This window comes from Dromiciops gliroides, chromosome 2 (assembly GCF_019393635.1).
Source record: "Dromiciops gliroides isolate mDroGli1 chromosome 2, mDroGli1.pri, whole genome shotgun sequence".
Taxonomy (NCBI): Eukaryota; Metazoa; Chordata; class Mammalia; order Microbiotheria; family Microbiotheriidae; genus Dromiciops; species Dromiciops gliroides.
Window position 1 is genome coordinate 110,398,495 of NC_057862.1, and position 14,976 is coordinate 110,413,470.

Sequence of the window (14,976 nt, forward strand, 5' to 3'; positions counted from 1 at the left end):
AAAAGCAAAGTGTTAGACATTGTCCAGTCTCTAACTTCAACTGTCTTCGCTAAAAGGCAGAGGGATGAACATCCCATTTACTAAATAAATGTCCATGATATCATGGGTGTGACCCTTGAAGCAGTGGAAAGAGGGGCCAAAAGAAAATTTCTTTGGCTTTCTAACCCCATCTCTTTCCCCTAGGATTTCTAAGCAGCATGACAGCCTATAGCCCAAACTGTTTACACCTCTCCTCCTTGGGTGCTGCTTGTGTTGTGCCCTCCTACTGAGGGCTGGATGGCCATGGGGATGAGTCAGTTCTATGTTTACCCAAGTATAGGCAGGGACAAATAAACCAAACGTGCCCAGTCTGCCACTGGGACCAGGCAGGCAATCAGGGGGCAGGGGGAAGAGAGTTAGAGAAAGAGGATGGCAGAAGTGATTTTAAAAAAGGTTTCCATTTCATTAAGAAACTCAAAAGCACAAACATCTACATGAACTTTACTAAAGCACCAGAATAAATGTCAATTCCCTATAGCTCCTACAATCATAGAAATGACCTACTGAACCTTCTTTGTGACCAAGATAATACCAGCAACCTGGGTTCCTACTATTTTTACCAACTCCCATTCTTCCAACTCAGTCTATCCTTTGCTTACAGACATAAGTGAAGGGCTAGGCTTTGGGCTTTGACAAATAATCTAGCCCTAATTGTTGTGTTCCGGCCCCCCCCCCCCAATCTCAGAAAATGGAGGGGTGGGGGCTGGGGGACAAAGGGAACTTGGAGTTACTGAAGTCCTAACCTGCTAATAATCTGGGAATCTAACAGATTTTCTTCAATAATTTGGATGAGCTGCCAAATCCTCTGTTAATCCTTAGGACAAGAGTCACCCAAGGAACAAGTGGGAATAGAACATAACTCATTTTTATACCTTTTTCTTGCTTTTAATCTCAATCAGTTCCTGAGGATTTGGAAGAAGGCAGGAAAACCGAGGTGGTTTCCGGGAAATTTTTTTGTCAGCTAAGGAGAAAAAGAATATGAGAGCGCAATGAGCCACCTTCTTCACTTCCCTTTTCTAGGCCCTAGAATTGATTTGTTCCTGTGGGACACCTTAAGATGCCTCCAGGACTCCCTGGTTCCCTCCAGTCTTCCTACTTCAATTTTTTCTATTTCTCTTCTAGGACTCAGATATAACTTTTCATCATCCTACCTAGAGAAATACCCTTTTCTACAATCCTAAAATTCCCCATTTAACTTTTCTAATGCTCGGCAAACCAATCACTTTTTCCTTCTCCCAGTTCTCACAAGTATATGCTATTCCTAGACTGCTACTTCTCCCTAGTAATGCCTTCCTTATGGAAAATGTAAAGAAATCTTACAACAGCCCTCAGAACCATGGACAGCAACTCCTTAAGGTCCTGGGCTCCCTTTCTCCAAGAGTCTGAAGGGATGATGAGTAGCAGAGCCCCATTAACCTAATTCCCAGGCTTTCTTTCTTTCAATCAATCAACAAACATTTTCTTCCTCTCTCTGCCTTTTCCTGAGAAGTACTCTACCCAAGGAAGCCCAGTGGGACCCAACACCTACCACCTGCATCACCACCTTCCTCCAGGTCACTACAGCCCAATTTTCCCTGCTCAGCCAGCAACTGCCCTCCCCCAGGTGGATGCAGTCCTGGGTGATCTGTGTTTGTCCCTGGGTGTTTTCCATCACTGGCTGCTTGTTCACTGCCTGTAGGTGAGAAAAAAAATGTGAAGAATCAGAGTTCTAGGTGAATTTTGGGATGAATTGTTCTCTTTTGGTTGATGGGAAATTGTTTGCATGAATGTAGACATGATGTTCCTTTACCTCTTTCCACATGCTGGGTGAAGGAAAGACAGGTAAAGCATGTCTGAGTAAATGCCCAAATGAAGCAAAGGCTCACCTAGTATTATCCGTATTTGGTAACAAATCCATATTTAAAATACTACCATTGGGCAAAACATAAGGAGCCAGAATTTGGGGCAGGGAAGGTAGGGTTCTGGGGTGAGAAACATCCAGCACAGAAACTACTTGGGAGTACCATCATCATTATTGCCAGAGGTTAAAAGAATGGAGTCTTGGGCTGTGACTTTTCTTGAATCCAAGACAGTGTCACAGCTTGTGTCAAGTCAACAAGCATTTATTAAGTGCCTGCTATGTGCTGAGCAGTAATAACAAAAACGATGATGATAATAATAATAGCTAAGATTTATATACTATAGGCAGCAAGCTATAGTGGATAGAGAGTCAAACTGAAAGCCAGTAAGACCTGAATTTAAGTCCCAACTCTGACTGCCTGTGTGACCCTGGGCAAATCACTTAACCTTTCAGTGCTCTAGGAAACTCTCTCAGACTGTGGGGTATAGAGAAGGTACAGACCTACAGAAGGAGGAATATTCCTTACTTGGGATATAGTAGCTTAAGGTTCACCAAATGATTTGTGTATATTATCTTACTGATCAGCAACCTCAGCTCGAGATTAGAAATATTCTATTTTTGTTTCTATGAGCAAGTTTAATACCACCCCGCTCAGTTCCAGTCAGATCACTTGTTATACAGTCTGATTTCTTATGCCTTTTGTATTATCTTTTAATTATGTATCTTATAACAGAGAATTTCCTTATATTCAGCTGGTTGTAAAAAGGCAGGGAGATTAGGATGAGGTAAGAAAAATGTTGTCTGATGGTCTGCAGGTGTCTGCAGCAGCTTGGGGTTCAGTAAGATGTACCAGGGATGAGAAAACCAGAGCTCCAACTGGCTTTGTAGTAAATAATCACAACTAAAGAGAGCTGACCCTGGAACCAGGTTTCTTCCTTGGAATGGACTAAGTTTGATTTCATACCTTAGGAAAATCATGGGGCATGGCAGAGTCCTTAGGAGTTTTCTCTAAAAGTGGTAAGAAAAATTCAGCAAAGGGGGGAGGACAGTAGAGCAGAGGTGCAGGAGGAAAGCAAAGAGGAACAGGGAGGATTCCACTAGACTCTAATGCCAAGGAGTCTACAATGACCTCTAACAGTGAAGCATCCCAGAGAAGCAGAAACCTAAGGTCACAATGGATACATAATGGCTCACATCAGCTGAATCAAAGAATACCAAAGACACAAAGTTAGAGACCTCTGGGAGAATGGGAGATGAATACTAGAGCACAGACATTCTTCCTGAGGAAGTGACTCAAGAGCTTCAAACTCTGAAAAGATAATACTGGGTAAGGTAGGATGGGGGCAAGGAGTTCATGCTACCAGGGCCTAGGGCTCTAAGAAAAGAAAAAGGCTTCTCACTGTTGCTGACTTCTTTAGTGCCATCCATCATCTCAGGACCGGGTTTAGCTGCTTCTTTCTTCTCCTGCTGGATGAGGTTGTTCAAGACTTTGGCCTGGCAATGGGCCTCAGTACTGTCAATCACTGTCAATAGCGCATCAAGAGAGAGCAGGTGTGTTGTATAAAGCTGCCCAGAGACAGGGAAGGCATTCTGGGAAACAAACAGTGAAAACTAAGAGACTGATACAACACACTTTTAAAGGTTCTTACCTTATGTAGAGGAAAATCTTCTATATTTTATCCCAACCTTAACTGCTATCACACACAAAGATATACAGACACTTCTCTAATCCTGAAATCTCCCATGTTACTCTAGCAAACTCTCCTTCCACTTTTGTACCTGTCCCTCCCTGTCTGTGCTATCCCCAAAAGACATATTTTTCTTCCCCAATATTTTCCTTCTAGAAGCCCATGGAAGCCACTTCATAAACCCTCAGCACCTTGGACAGAAGCTTTGTGAGGTCTTCAAAGAGGTTGGAGCAGTAGTAGTCACAGTCATAGTTTATGTAGAGCTCAGTAACAAAGCTGGGGATTCGCCAGAGCTGGACAATAGCCTCTAGTGCCATCTCTTTCATTTCATAAGGCATCTTAGGATTCTCCACAGTGATTATCTCCATGAGTTTTTTTATGTACATCTGGCAGCAGTCACAGATTCCCAATGGGACGGAACAAAGGCAAAAAGACACAACAGGACAGAGGAAACGATAGAGGGGAAGGCACAGGTAAGCACTACACTGCTCATCAAGGCTGCATCAAGTGCTATGAAAACTCACCTAAGAGAACCTTACTTCCTGCTCCCAAACTCCAGGCACACACTATGGCCATTTACTCAGGAATGAAGCCAGACTTTCATCCTCTGGTTTTATATAGCCCAAAGCTGCCTGATTTCTTCTTTTTTTTTTTTAAATTTAAATTTTTACATTTTTTTTTTGCCTGATTTCTTTTCAAATGAGCTGACTGATTATCTTATCAAATGGGCAGATGATATGATCTAGTCTTGCTTTCAGTTCCTTCCTGCAACCTGCTTGGGCTAGAAAGGGACTGCCAGGTAAACAAGCTACTCTAAAGGCTGAGGCCCGCAATCACAACACCGTGGTCCCCATTTTATAATAGCAGTCCCTTGACTCTTTTTTGGAACTGGGTTGTCACCATGGGAAACGACAGCTATCCTACAATGAGCTTTTCCTTACAGGGTCAGTGACTCACCTAAAAATTCTTGAATGCCAGCCCAATACCAGTGCCCTGTGTTCCTCATCCTAATAGGGCCAGATGACTCACCTCCATTTGGAACTTGAGGTGTTCTCGCATGCTCTCAAATAGCAGGAAGCACACCCGGAGGGAGGCTGCATATAAGCTTAGTCGTTCTACACTTAGCAGCTGGAAAAAAAAAAAAGCAGGAAAAGCCATGAAGTTTCTGGTGTTTGCCATTGCTCAGTCAGAATAAAACTTTACTTCAAGTTCAGGGCTCTAAGAGTTACCTACACTTGGCAATTCTCACATCTCATTCCTTGTGCCAGTATTACTGATGAAGACTAGGGAATCCTTATTCTGGGTTGACTGGGCGATGGGCAGGAAGTCCCACCCATCCTTCCCACAAATAATCTAAATTTTCCTTTCCCAGCTCCCTATCCCATCATCATTGTCATGAAGGATTGACTACATATGCTAGTGAAACTTTGGTCTCCCACCCTTTCAGTTATTCCCATTTTTACCTGGAATAGGTGTCGGCACATCTCATCCTTGATGAGGCCTAGCAAGGTCTGGCACTGGGCCACAGGTGCAGATTCAAGGGCCACAGTGAGTAGCTGCAATCCCATGTGGATCATGACCTCTGAGTTGTGTCGGTCATGAGGGTTGGTCAGAGAGATAAGGAAGCGGAAGAGCTCACGGATACAAGGGAGGCCATAGGGGACTAACGCTGTACCTGGAGAAGGCAAGGAGGGAAAAGAAATTAACTTAAAATAAATAACTAATGTTGAAAACTATCTCTACGTGTAACTAGAAAATAACAAAACACTTTTATGATAAACAGACAAATAAACAAATAAATAAATAATCCCTTAGAGAAATTCTAATAATACAGGACAAATCCAGTCAAACAACTACCTCCAAAGAACTTATACAAATTGCTTTTTTCCCCTTTGACCCAGTAATACCACTACTAGGTCTGTATCCCAAAGAGATCATAAAAAAGGGGAAAGGACCCACATGTACAAAAATATTTCTAGCAGCTCTCTTTGTGGTGGCAAAGAACTGGAAATCGAGGGAATGCCCATCGTTTGGGGAATGGCTGAACAAGTTGTGGTATATGAAAGTAATGGAATCCTATTGTGCTATAAGAAATGATGAGCAGGTAGATTTCAGAAAAACCTGGAAAGACTTAAGTGGACTGATGCTGAATGAAGTGAGCAAAACCAGAACGTTGTACATAGTAACAGCAACTAGCAACTTTGTGTGATGATCAACTGTGATAGAATTGTTCTTCTCAGCAATACAATGATCCAAGACAATTCCAAAGGACTCCTGATGCTCTCCACATTCAGAAAAACAACAACTGTGGAATCTTAATGCAGACTGAACCACACTATTTCTTCTTTTTTTGTTTTTTGAGGTATTTCCCTCTTGTTCTGATTCTTCTTTCACAATGTGACTAATACAGAAATAGGTTTAATGTGATTGTACATATATAACCTATATCAGATTGTTTTTTGTCTTGGGGAGGGGAGAGGGAAGAGGAGGAGGAAAAATTTGGAACTCAAAATTTTATAAAATTAAATGTTAAAAACTATCTTTGCATGTAACTGGACAATAATAAAATACTTTTAACATAAAAAACCCCAAATTGCTTTTTTATCTTTCTTTTTAATTTTTTGTTTCAAGAGAGGGGCTGCTGGGTAGGGGAAGGGAAAGAATATATGAAGGAATGGATATGACAGTAAAAACAAGGTATCAATAAAAAGTATTTTTTAACAGGAAAAAAAAAGACTCCTGCTTTTCCTTTGATTCCCTCAGTTCATTCTATGGACTGTTAAAGTTTCAAATTCCTGATGATTACAGCAAAAATAGGCAGAGAATTGAGCTCAGCAAGCAGAAATCACCTGAAGTTCTTGAGCATCTTGGGCAGCTTAATAGATAAAATCTGGGGAGGTGGGGAGAGGAGAAAGAGAGGAAGAAGCAGCCTGGCAACACTCACCTTCTTTCTGAGAGGACTGTGTGAAGCGAACACCACGGGGGTTGACATAGTCCATGTCGTGGACAGAGGCTGAATCTGAATGGTCAGCTAGAGAGGTACATTCTTCTAATACCTCAGGGATGGACTCCACTGATGCTGACTGGACCTTTTCCACCTGGGACACTTCATGCTATGGCATAAGATTATAGAATTCTTAAGAGTTGGAATGGAAGTGAAAACTCATCCAGGACAACCCTTTCATTTTACAATAGGCCGAAGAGGTACAGAGGAAGTGGGGAGATCCAATGAAGGCAGGGTGTTTAATCTTGAATGGTTGGGTTCTAAAAATTTCCTCCTTTGGAACATACATAGGAGGTATTAGACTCTTCTCATTCTTGTCTAATGACCCAGACCTGTGGCTTTGAAGCACTAGCAGATAGCAAAAGACAGCATGGGGTAGTGGAAAAAGTACTGGCTTAGGACTCAAAAGAGTTCTGGTCCCAGTTCTACCACTAAGTGGTTGGGTGACCATGAGCAGTTCACTTCACATTTCTGAGTTTCAGTTTCCTCATTTGTTAAAGAGGTGGGTTTTGAGACATGCCTCTTATACTCCTTAAACCTTCTAGGCTTTTATTAACTTGATGAGTTTATATGACAATAATTTTTTATATATATATATATTTTTTGGTGAGGCAATTGCGGTTAAGTGACTTGCCCAGGGTCACACAGCTAGTAAGTGTCAAATGTCTGAGGCCGGTTTTGAACTCAGGTCCTCCTAAATCCAGGGCCAGCTCTTTATCCACTGAGCCACCTAGCTGCCCCAAGAATTTTTTAAAAAATATTTTCAACTCAACATTTATTGAGTCCGGACTATGCCAAGACCCCATTTGAACTTCTGAGAGATGAAGGGGCATCAGACATTTCGCGTGAATTGCAATATACAGCATACCTGGAAACACAGAAGTAGCAGGGGCTGTCCCAGGCTCTGGGTTTAGAACATTCCCCTAAATACCTGGGAGGCCAGCAGGGACTTGCCTGGCTCCCTCACTCCTACTACCTTGGGACTGCTCTACTCCTCTCCTTTACCAGTAAGCCATGTCTTTCAGGAAATATCATTGCAATAGAAATGTAATAATAGCTGACATTTATATAGCTTTTAGGGCACCTAGATGGTGCAGTGGACAAAGCACAAAGTCTGGAGATACTTACTAGCTATGTGACCCTGGGCAAGTCACTTAACCTTCTTTGCCTCAGTTTCCTCAACTATCAAATGAGCTGGAGAAGGAAATAGCAAATCACTCCAGTATCTTTGCCAAGGAAACCTCAAATTGGGTCACAAAGAGTTGCACATGACTAAAACAACTGAACACCAAATATAGCTTCTATTATTTGTCAGGCACTGTGCTAAGCACTTTATGATTATTTTCTCCTTTGTTCCTTACAACAACTCTGGGAGATAGGTGCTATGATTATTCTCATTTTACAGATAAGGAAATAGAGATTAAGTGACTTGCCCAGGGTCACACTGCTAGTGTCTGAGGATGGATTTGAATTTAGGTTGGGTCTTCCTGACTCCAAGACTGTTGCCACCAGAAGGGAGAATAGCTTCCTAAGTCCTTTTCCACTAGCCATGGCTTGGAAAAAAATGCAAAGAACTAAAGAAAGTGGTCAGTTCTCAAAGAGAAAACTGGGGGTCTTGAGAAATACTATACCTGGGGATCAGAATGTTCAGAAGAGCCCAATTCACTGTTTATAGGTACCATGGCAGTGCTGGGTCCCAGGGAGCCAGCCTGCTCCAGGTCAGTGAGGTCTTCCTTGGATGTGGTTTGGGAGGAGAGGTCAAGGCCACTGTCCGTTGAGGGGCTAACAGCTGTGGAGGTGGCTTCAGAACTTGGGGAGGAGATAGGCATGGAGGCATCAATGAAGGGCACAGCACCTGACAAAGAGAGTCCCTTGGAAAATGAGCATAAGCTTGAAGGGAAGAAATGCAACAATTCCAGAAGCTCTTCACTTTCGAGTCTGTGCGTTGAACTCAATACTCTTTTGAAAACTTGTTGTCTCAGCAGAATAAGTATCTAGGGTTTCCCTTGGAACAAGAGACTTCAAAAGCTACAGCAGAGTTGCTGAAGGGTGATAGAAAACTGAAGTTCACTGTTCAAATTGTACAGCACATAGGAACTCAGAGATTTTATACCCCATTTGATTAAAATGAAAGCATCTGTTTCCAGCACATAGATCGTGGTTACTTTCATGTCTCTGGTCTGTACTCAATCAAAGAGAACAATGTCTTCTTCACAGGAGCTATCACCCTATGTTATCCTGTTCAAGAGAAATCCAGAAACCTAGAACCAAGGTATAGCCTTAGCCAGAAGGAAACTCACCTGTAAAGTTGGAGGATAGGGTGGCTCCATTGGGAGTGGATGACTCTGTGACTTTGGTAACATGCCGTGGGGGCCGTGGAGACCTCTTCTGCTTTTTCCACTTGGATGAATCACTCATGCCTCCTGCTCTCATTTTTAGCTGTAAATATCATAGCCCATTAAATTGTCATCTGAGGTAGGATTCAGTTGCTAGAGCCCTCCCTCCCCATAAAGTTCAGTTAGGAGCAGCCCCATTTGACCACAGGAAGCAGCCTAAAAGCATCCTTTCCCTGGTACCACCCACCCATGGCCAAATGAAAACCACCTAAATCAGTGGATCACATTCTCATCCTTCCAACCTGACTATTCTTCCAAATGTATTTGCTTACACCTAACACAGTAGCTTAGCAGTCTACTCCTGTAAGGAGCCTGGTCTCAGCAACCACTCTTAAGTCTGAAGAAATCTGGAGTCAGAAGAATAAGGGCCTCCAGTTCCCCAACCCAAACCTTTTTTGGACCACAGTTTGAGATTACAGTTAGAGCTGGCTATCAGGAGTTTCATTAGCACCTGGGCATTCACATGCTCCATTCCCCAACTTCTCCATTCAGTCAGACAAGTCTACTAGCACTGGGGATAGGCTTTGGTAGAGCAGTACAGATACTTCCTATTCAATCCCTAGGGATGACTGGCTTAACAACAGGATCAAGGCCCTCCAGCAGAAATTTGTTTCACACCATACAACACATGGAGTGGGCGTGCAGAAGGGGTCAGGAAATCATTAGTAGTGGCTAACTTGCCAGGAGTCTTGCCGGACCCTTAAGTGCTTTTTTCCCCTCATCCAACCTTGGGGAGACTCCTGAGGTTGAAAGTTCTTGTACAAATAATGTGAACCCACTCTTCCCACTTGAGCTTCTCTCAGAGCTTGCTATCTCTGGCCCTAAGCAACTGTTCCTCCTTATTCCTTGGCTTTTTACATGGGATTGGCTAGTGGATCTTTTTTTGGGTAAAGCTGAGCCTGTGTCCCAAGACCACTCAGCAATTCTCCTAATCTCAATGCATTTGCTATCTGCTGAATGAATGCAACAATTCGCCATTGCCTCTTTTAGTGCAGTGCACTTTTGCATTCCCTAAAATTAAGTCCATCTATCTCCCTAAACACCATTCCATCCTGCTAGCTACCCAGTATGCTAGACTGCTGTTCTAATAGCATATTTTTTTTTGTTGTTTTGTTTTGTTTTTAGTGGGGCAGTGAGGGATAAATGACTTGCCCAGGGTCACACAGCTAGTAAGTGTCTGAGGCCGGATTTGAACTCAGGTCCTCCTGAATCCAGGGCCAGTTCTTTATCTACTGCGCCACCCAGCTGCTCCAAAAGCCTCTTTTTAGACACAGTGGATTTCCAACTTTGCTGCCTGTTGCCATGGACTCCTCAGTCTTGGATTTTCTAGATTTAATGATCTTCTCTTACTATTAACTCATTTATTCCATCCAGGGCCATTTCTTCCCCAGCCCAGACACTTTCATCTTTTCAAACTATATCCACCCTGGAAATGTAGCCCCAAACTGACCCTGATTAACCTCTCAGATTGGCCTTCCAGTTCCTTTCTGCCAAAACCTATCTATCAATATCACCCTTAATTTGGAGAGAAAACCTTTTCCTATTTCCCAAGGTCTGAGCAGACAAGATGATGCTATCTTTGCCTTGTCCCTTCCTCATTCCTACCAGATTTCATTTCTCTACTTTCCCATAGCCTTTGAACACCTGAGAGGCAGCATGGAATAGTGGAAAGAACATTGGATTTGGAATTAGAGCTGCATCATTTGTGTGATCTTGGGCAAATCACTCAACCTCACTGGTACTCGGGTTTCTTATTTACAAAATGAGAGGGGTGAATCTGATGGTCTCTAAGGTCTCTTTCAGCTCTAAATCTAGGATCCTATCACCTGAGTTGGGCAGGGTAACTGATTCTCCTCCATAGGTATATATAGTTGTTCTTTTAAAAGGAGGGTTGTGAAGCAGCTGACTAAAGGTTGTTTAATGTGCCTGTATGAGAAACAACGCATTATCCAGTCTCTACCTTCTGCTCTCCAAAGTGAGAGGACCTCAAGAAACAGCCCCCAGTTCTTTGTAACACGATAGTGAGACCCCTTAAAGCCCTCCTGACTATATCAGAGACACTCTGAGGTTTTGAACATCTCCATAAGGTAGGGAGATTTCCCTCCCAGGAAGCTGACCATTAGAACTAGTGTTAATATCCAAAGTAGAAGAGACTTCCCCCATGGGAGCAAGAGGACCACACAGAAAAGTCATCAAAACTTCTATAGTAAGGAGCCCAAGGATCATTGAAAGAAGTCAAAGTCCTGTAAGCTGGGCCGACAAGCTGCCAAATGTGCAGTTTGCTGAGAGAGAACCAAGAATCTATTTGCCATTGATCTGTAAAAAGTACCAGGGTCCTGGCCTAATCTTTCTTGGCCTACCTCCTTTCTCTTCGGTAAACTTCCATCTTGCCAAGGGCCCAAGGCAGTCTAATTCCCACTGCATTGACACACACTCCCCCAGTGAGATCAGTTACACTACACTACCTTCTTCTGGATTCTCTACAATTGCAGCTCCACCTACTTCTATAGGCTCCTCTGGTTTCTAGCTGGGGTGGGTGCTGGGAGATACTTAGTGTTATAATTATAACATCTAGGTGGTGAAATAAACACCTGGTCTAAGGGAAGATTCTAGGAATTTAGGAACAAAAAGTGTGATACGGATAATTCTTAGCAAAGGGAGGTATTCCTCTCACCAGACTGTTTTGGGGCAGAAAAGGAAAGGAAATCCTCTAGTAGCAGAAGGGGAAGGTCCCAAGATAGTGGTGGTGATGCTGTTCACCTGGGGATCTGAGTGGGGGGGGGGGGGGATCTCAAATGACCATAGCTGCTTACCTCTGTGTTTCCAGAGGTTAGTGTGATATTTAAGAAAAAGCACAAGGTCCAAGGTTAATAACCATGGCTACATACCAAATCTGGCCATTTGAGGAAGAGGCACTCAGGACTGGGCAAGCAAACCAGCTGGCGTTCCAGAAAAAACAGCATGCTGAGAAAATAGGTTTGTACCCCAGGCCAATCCCACCAAAATTACAGTTCTTCACAGCTTCAAATATCTTACCTCTAATGTGAAAATTCTTAGTCAAGGGGCTGAGACATTATCTCTTTGGCTCAAGGAAATGGGGGTAGGAAACTAAGGCATGAGACAAAGTTTCTTAAACTTGGACCCTATTCTCCCTGGTTTCCTCACACCCTATGCCTTGAGTGATAGAATGAATATCCAAAGACATCAGGTATCCTAGTGTCCTGGGGTACTCAGTATATCCTAGCATCACCCTGTTACTTCCCAGCAGCCTACGTTTCAGAATAATTGTTCTTCATGGCATCCCAGGTGGCTCAGAGGCTGATAACTCCTCCACCTTCTCTAAACGCAGCCTAAACAATCAGAAAGAATCAGGGAACACTGCCTGGGATACCTTGGTCAGCTATGACAGTGAAAAGGAAAGGCAGAGAGAAAGGGAGAAGAGGAGAGGTTTCTGTCTTGAGGTCTTTCTCACTTCCCTAGTGATATTGGTGCTTGACTCCTTGGAAGATAAGATGATAAGGCAGGGCTAGCTCTCTTTCTCCAGGCCTGTGCACAATTCCACTCCCTTCTCTACTAGCTCTCCTCCTGGCCCAGGCAGATTCCCAACACTGCAAAGCAACAACTGCATGCACCTTCCCCAAGCCGTGCTGTGTTACCAGGGAAGGGGAAGTTGTGTTTCACACAAAAGGACCGGGACCCAGGTGGTGCTTGCAAAAAAGGAAGAGGAAGGGGATGGAAAGGGAGAGAGAGAGACCTTGAGGTTCTTAAAGAGCAGTACCCTCTCTAACTGGTTCAGGGCTTTGGGCTGTTCCCCACTACTTAGTTCCAGTTTGTTGAGGAGACATGGAGAAATCTGTGAAAGACAGGCAAATGCACGGTTTTAACAAATTGAAATCAACCCAGAAACACAGCAACAGGACCCAGGACAGTACCGAGGGCAGGGAGGAGCATGCACCAAACAGATGGACACTGCTATCCAGGCCTGACAGGCAGAATCTCGTGAGGCTGAGAGCTACCATTATTCTTGTGTGCCCTTTAGAGACCTGGAAATGAGTTCTGGGAAGTCCAGTTTCTCAGGTCTAAGCAGTAGGTGGTCAGGTGTCTGATGACCTGCTCACCCCTGACAGACCAGGTACTTCTGAATTTTCCAGAAGGGAGGGCACAAGTTCAGGAACATAGCTGGGTCCATCTTTGCCTGACATGAAGCAACTCAGCCTTATGGAGAATCACTGATTTTCATTTCTGCCCACACACCATTCCAGCATGGCCTTCAAAACATTCAAAAGGATCCTCAAGGGCTTACCTTCCTAGTTTATGGAAGGAGAGCCCCCAGTCTTAAGCACTTGCAAGTAGTGGGAATAAAAATGGGTGAGAAAGGAAGAGAAGGGAAGAGAGAAGCATCTGGGATAGCAAAGTGTTTCCAGTGGCATTAGGAGCCTGTGATAGCTATTCTTCGACTCTAAGCAGATCTATCCAAACAAAAGCATTTCTCTACAGAATAAAGTTGTTCCAAGAAAGTACCTGGTGCACTGATGAGGGAAAAGGAAAGCCAGACAGAGGTAAGGGCACAAGTCAAGTCCTGGGCCTTACCTTCTTCATACTTGTCCCTACATAGTTCTTCGGTTCTTCTTTAAACTGAGGTAACCTATAAGATAGAAAGCCCCAAGGAATACAAAGATTAACAGGGTAAAAGGAAAAATCCCCTCCTGCAGGTTGGCATGCACAAAAATGGGCATGTCTTATCATCACCATCATCATCAATGAAGGCAATATGGTACAGTGGGAAAAGCTCCAGACTGGAAGTTTGAGCCAGAATTTAATCTGGGACCCTAGTCACTAATTTAATGAATGTCTTCATTCAAGTTATTTCACTGCTCTGGGGCACTTCTTAGTGCCCTCATCTGTAAAATGAGGAGTTGGACTAAATGAACTCAACTCTAATGTTCCTCCCATCTTTAATATCATTTGCTTCTATGGTTGTGAAGACTATAGCAACCACCTCCTTCCTCTTTTCCACAATGGCATAGCTGAGATCTTCTTGGGCACTTCCAAGAAAAAGTGAAGTCATGGAGTCAAGGAGATTCAATGTCCTGGGAGTTCAGAGGTCCTTCTCTCCCTAAACTCATTCATTCTGGCATTCACTCAATAAGTGTTTATCAAATACCTACTATGTGTCAGGCACTGTGGGGATCCAAAGACAGAAAGAAAATGGTGCCTGCCCCACAAGGAATGGGGTAGGGAAATAACATGCATATAAATACTTAAATACAAAATACTGTGCACACAAAGTAAGTACATAGTGCTCTCTTGAGGTAGAGGGAGGTATGATGGCACTAACAACTGCTGAATAAGGAAAGGCCTCACCAACTGGAGGGATAAGGAAAGGTCTTTTGTAGAAAAGGGCACCTGAGCTAAGCCTTGAGGGAAGCTAGGGATTCTAAGAGATGGAGGTGAGGAGGAAGTGCATTCTGGGCATGGGGAACAGGCTTCACAAAGGCCCCAAAGGCCAGGAATGGAATGCTGTATATGAGGAACAATAAATAGGTCAATTTGGCTAGGATGTACACTGCTTGTGGTATAATAATGTGAACCAGGCTAGAAAAATAGGCTGAGTGAGACTGTAAAGGCCTTTAAAGTCTCAACAGAGAAGTTTGTATTTTATCCTAGAAGTAGTAGGTAGCCCCAGAAGTTTCTTAAGCACAAGAGTGATGCTTTTAGAGCTCAAATCTTTCTGTTTCCTGACCTAATTTATGCTAGTATCCACCTGTCTGAGGCTGGTGTTATGTGGAAAATAGAGTCACATATCACATCCCAGTGAGATGCCAGGGTTCTGAGAACACACTGGGGAGAAAAAGGGGGAATACTCAAGTGAGGAATCAATAAATGATCCTAGACCAAATATATGGAACCTTTCCTTCACAGCAGGTCTAGAGATATGCCCAATCATTATTGTCCATTGAGTCAGGAAGGTCAAAAATATATTGAACAAAGATAATCTCCTTAGTTCCC

At 43.4% G+C, this 14,976-nt stretch overlaps 1 protein-coding gene across 5 annotated transcripts in view; it reads right to left on the reverse strand.

Moving 5' to 3' along the window:
• Positions 1–14,976, reverse strand: part of GBF1 (golgi brefeldin A resistant guanine nucleotide exchange factor 1) — a 119,485-nt gene that overhangs the window by 14,968 nt on the left and 89,541 nt on the right. For 2 of the 5 annotated variants that reach the window (XM_043983020.1, XM_043983021.1), the window contains exons 8-18: positions 13,558–13,612; positions 12,722–12,820; positions 8,872–9,010; positions 8,203–8,426; positions 6,512–6,680; positions 5,031–5,242; positions 4,597–4,695; positions 3,759–3,953; positions 3,280–3,469; positions 1,568–1,711; positions 912–1,000 (exon numbers count right to left, since the gene is read on the reverse strand). In XM_043983020.1, coding sequence (XP_043838955.1) covers positions 912–1,000; positions 1,568–1,711; positions 3,280–3,469; positions 3,759–3,953; positions 4,597–4,695; positions 5,031–5,242; positions 6,512–6,680; positions 8,203–8,426; positions 8,872–9,010; positions 12,722–12,820; positions 13,558–13,612 — 1,615 coding nt within the window. The remainder of the gene's footprint in view (positions 1–911; positions 1,001–1,567; positions 1,712–3,279; positions 3,470–3,758; positions 3,954–4,596; positions 4,696–5,030; positions 5,243–6,511; positions 6,681–8,202; positions 8,427–8,871; positions 9,011–12,721; positions 12,821–13,557; positions 13,613–14,976) is intronic. The other 3 variants (XM_043983024.1, XM_043983023.1, XM_043983022.1) reach the window with 2 other exon arrangements.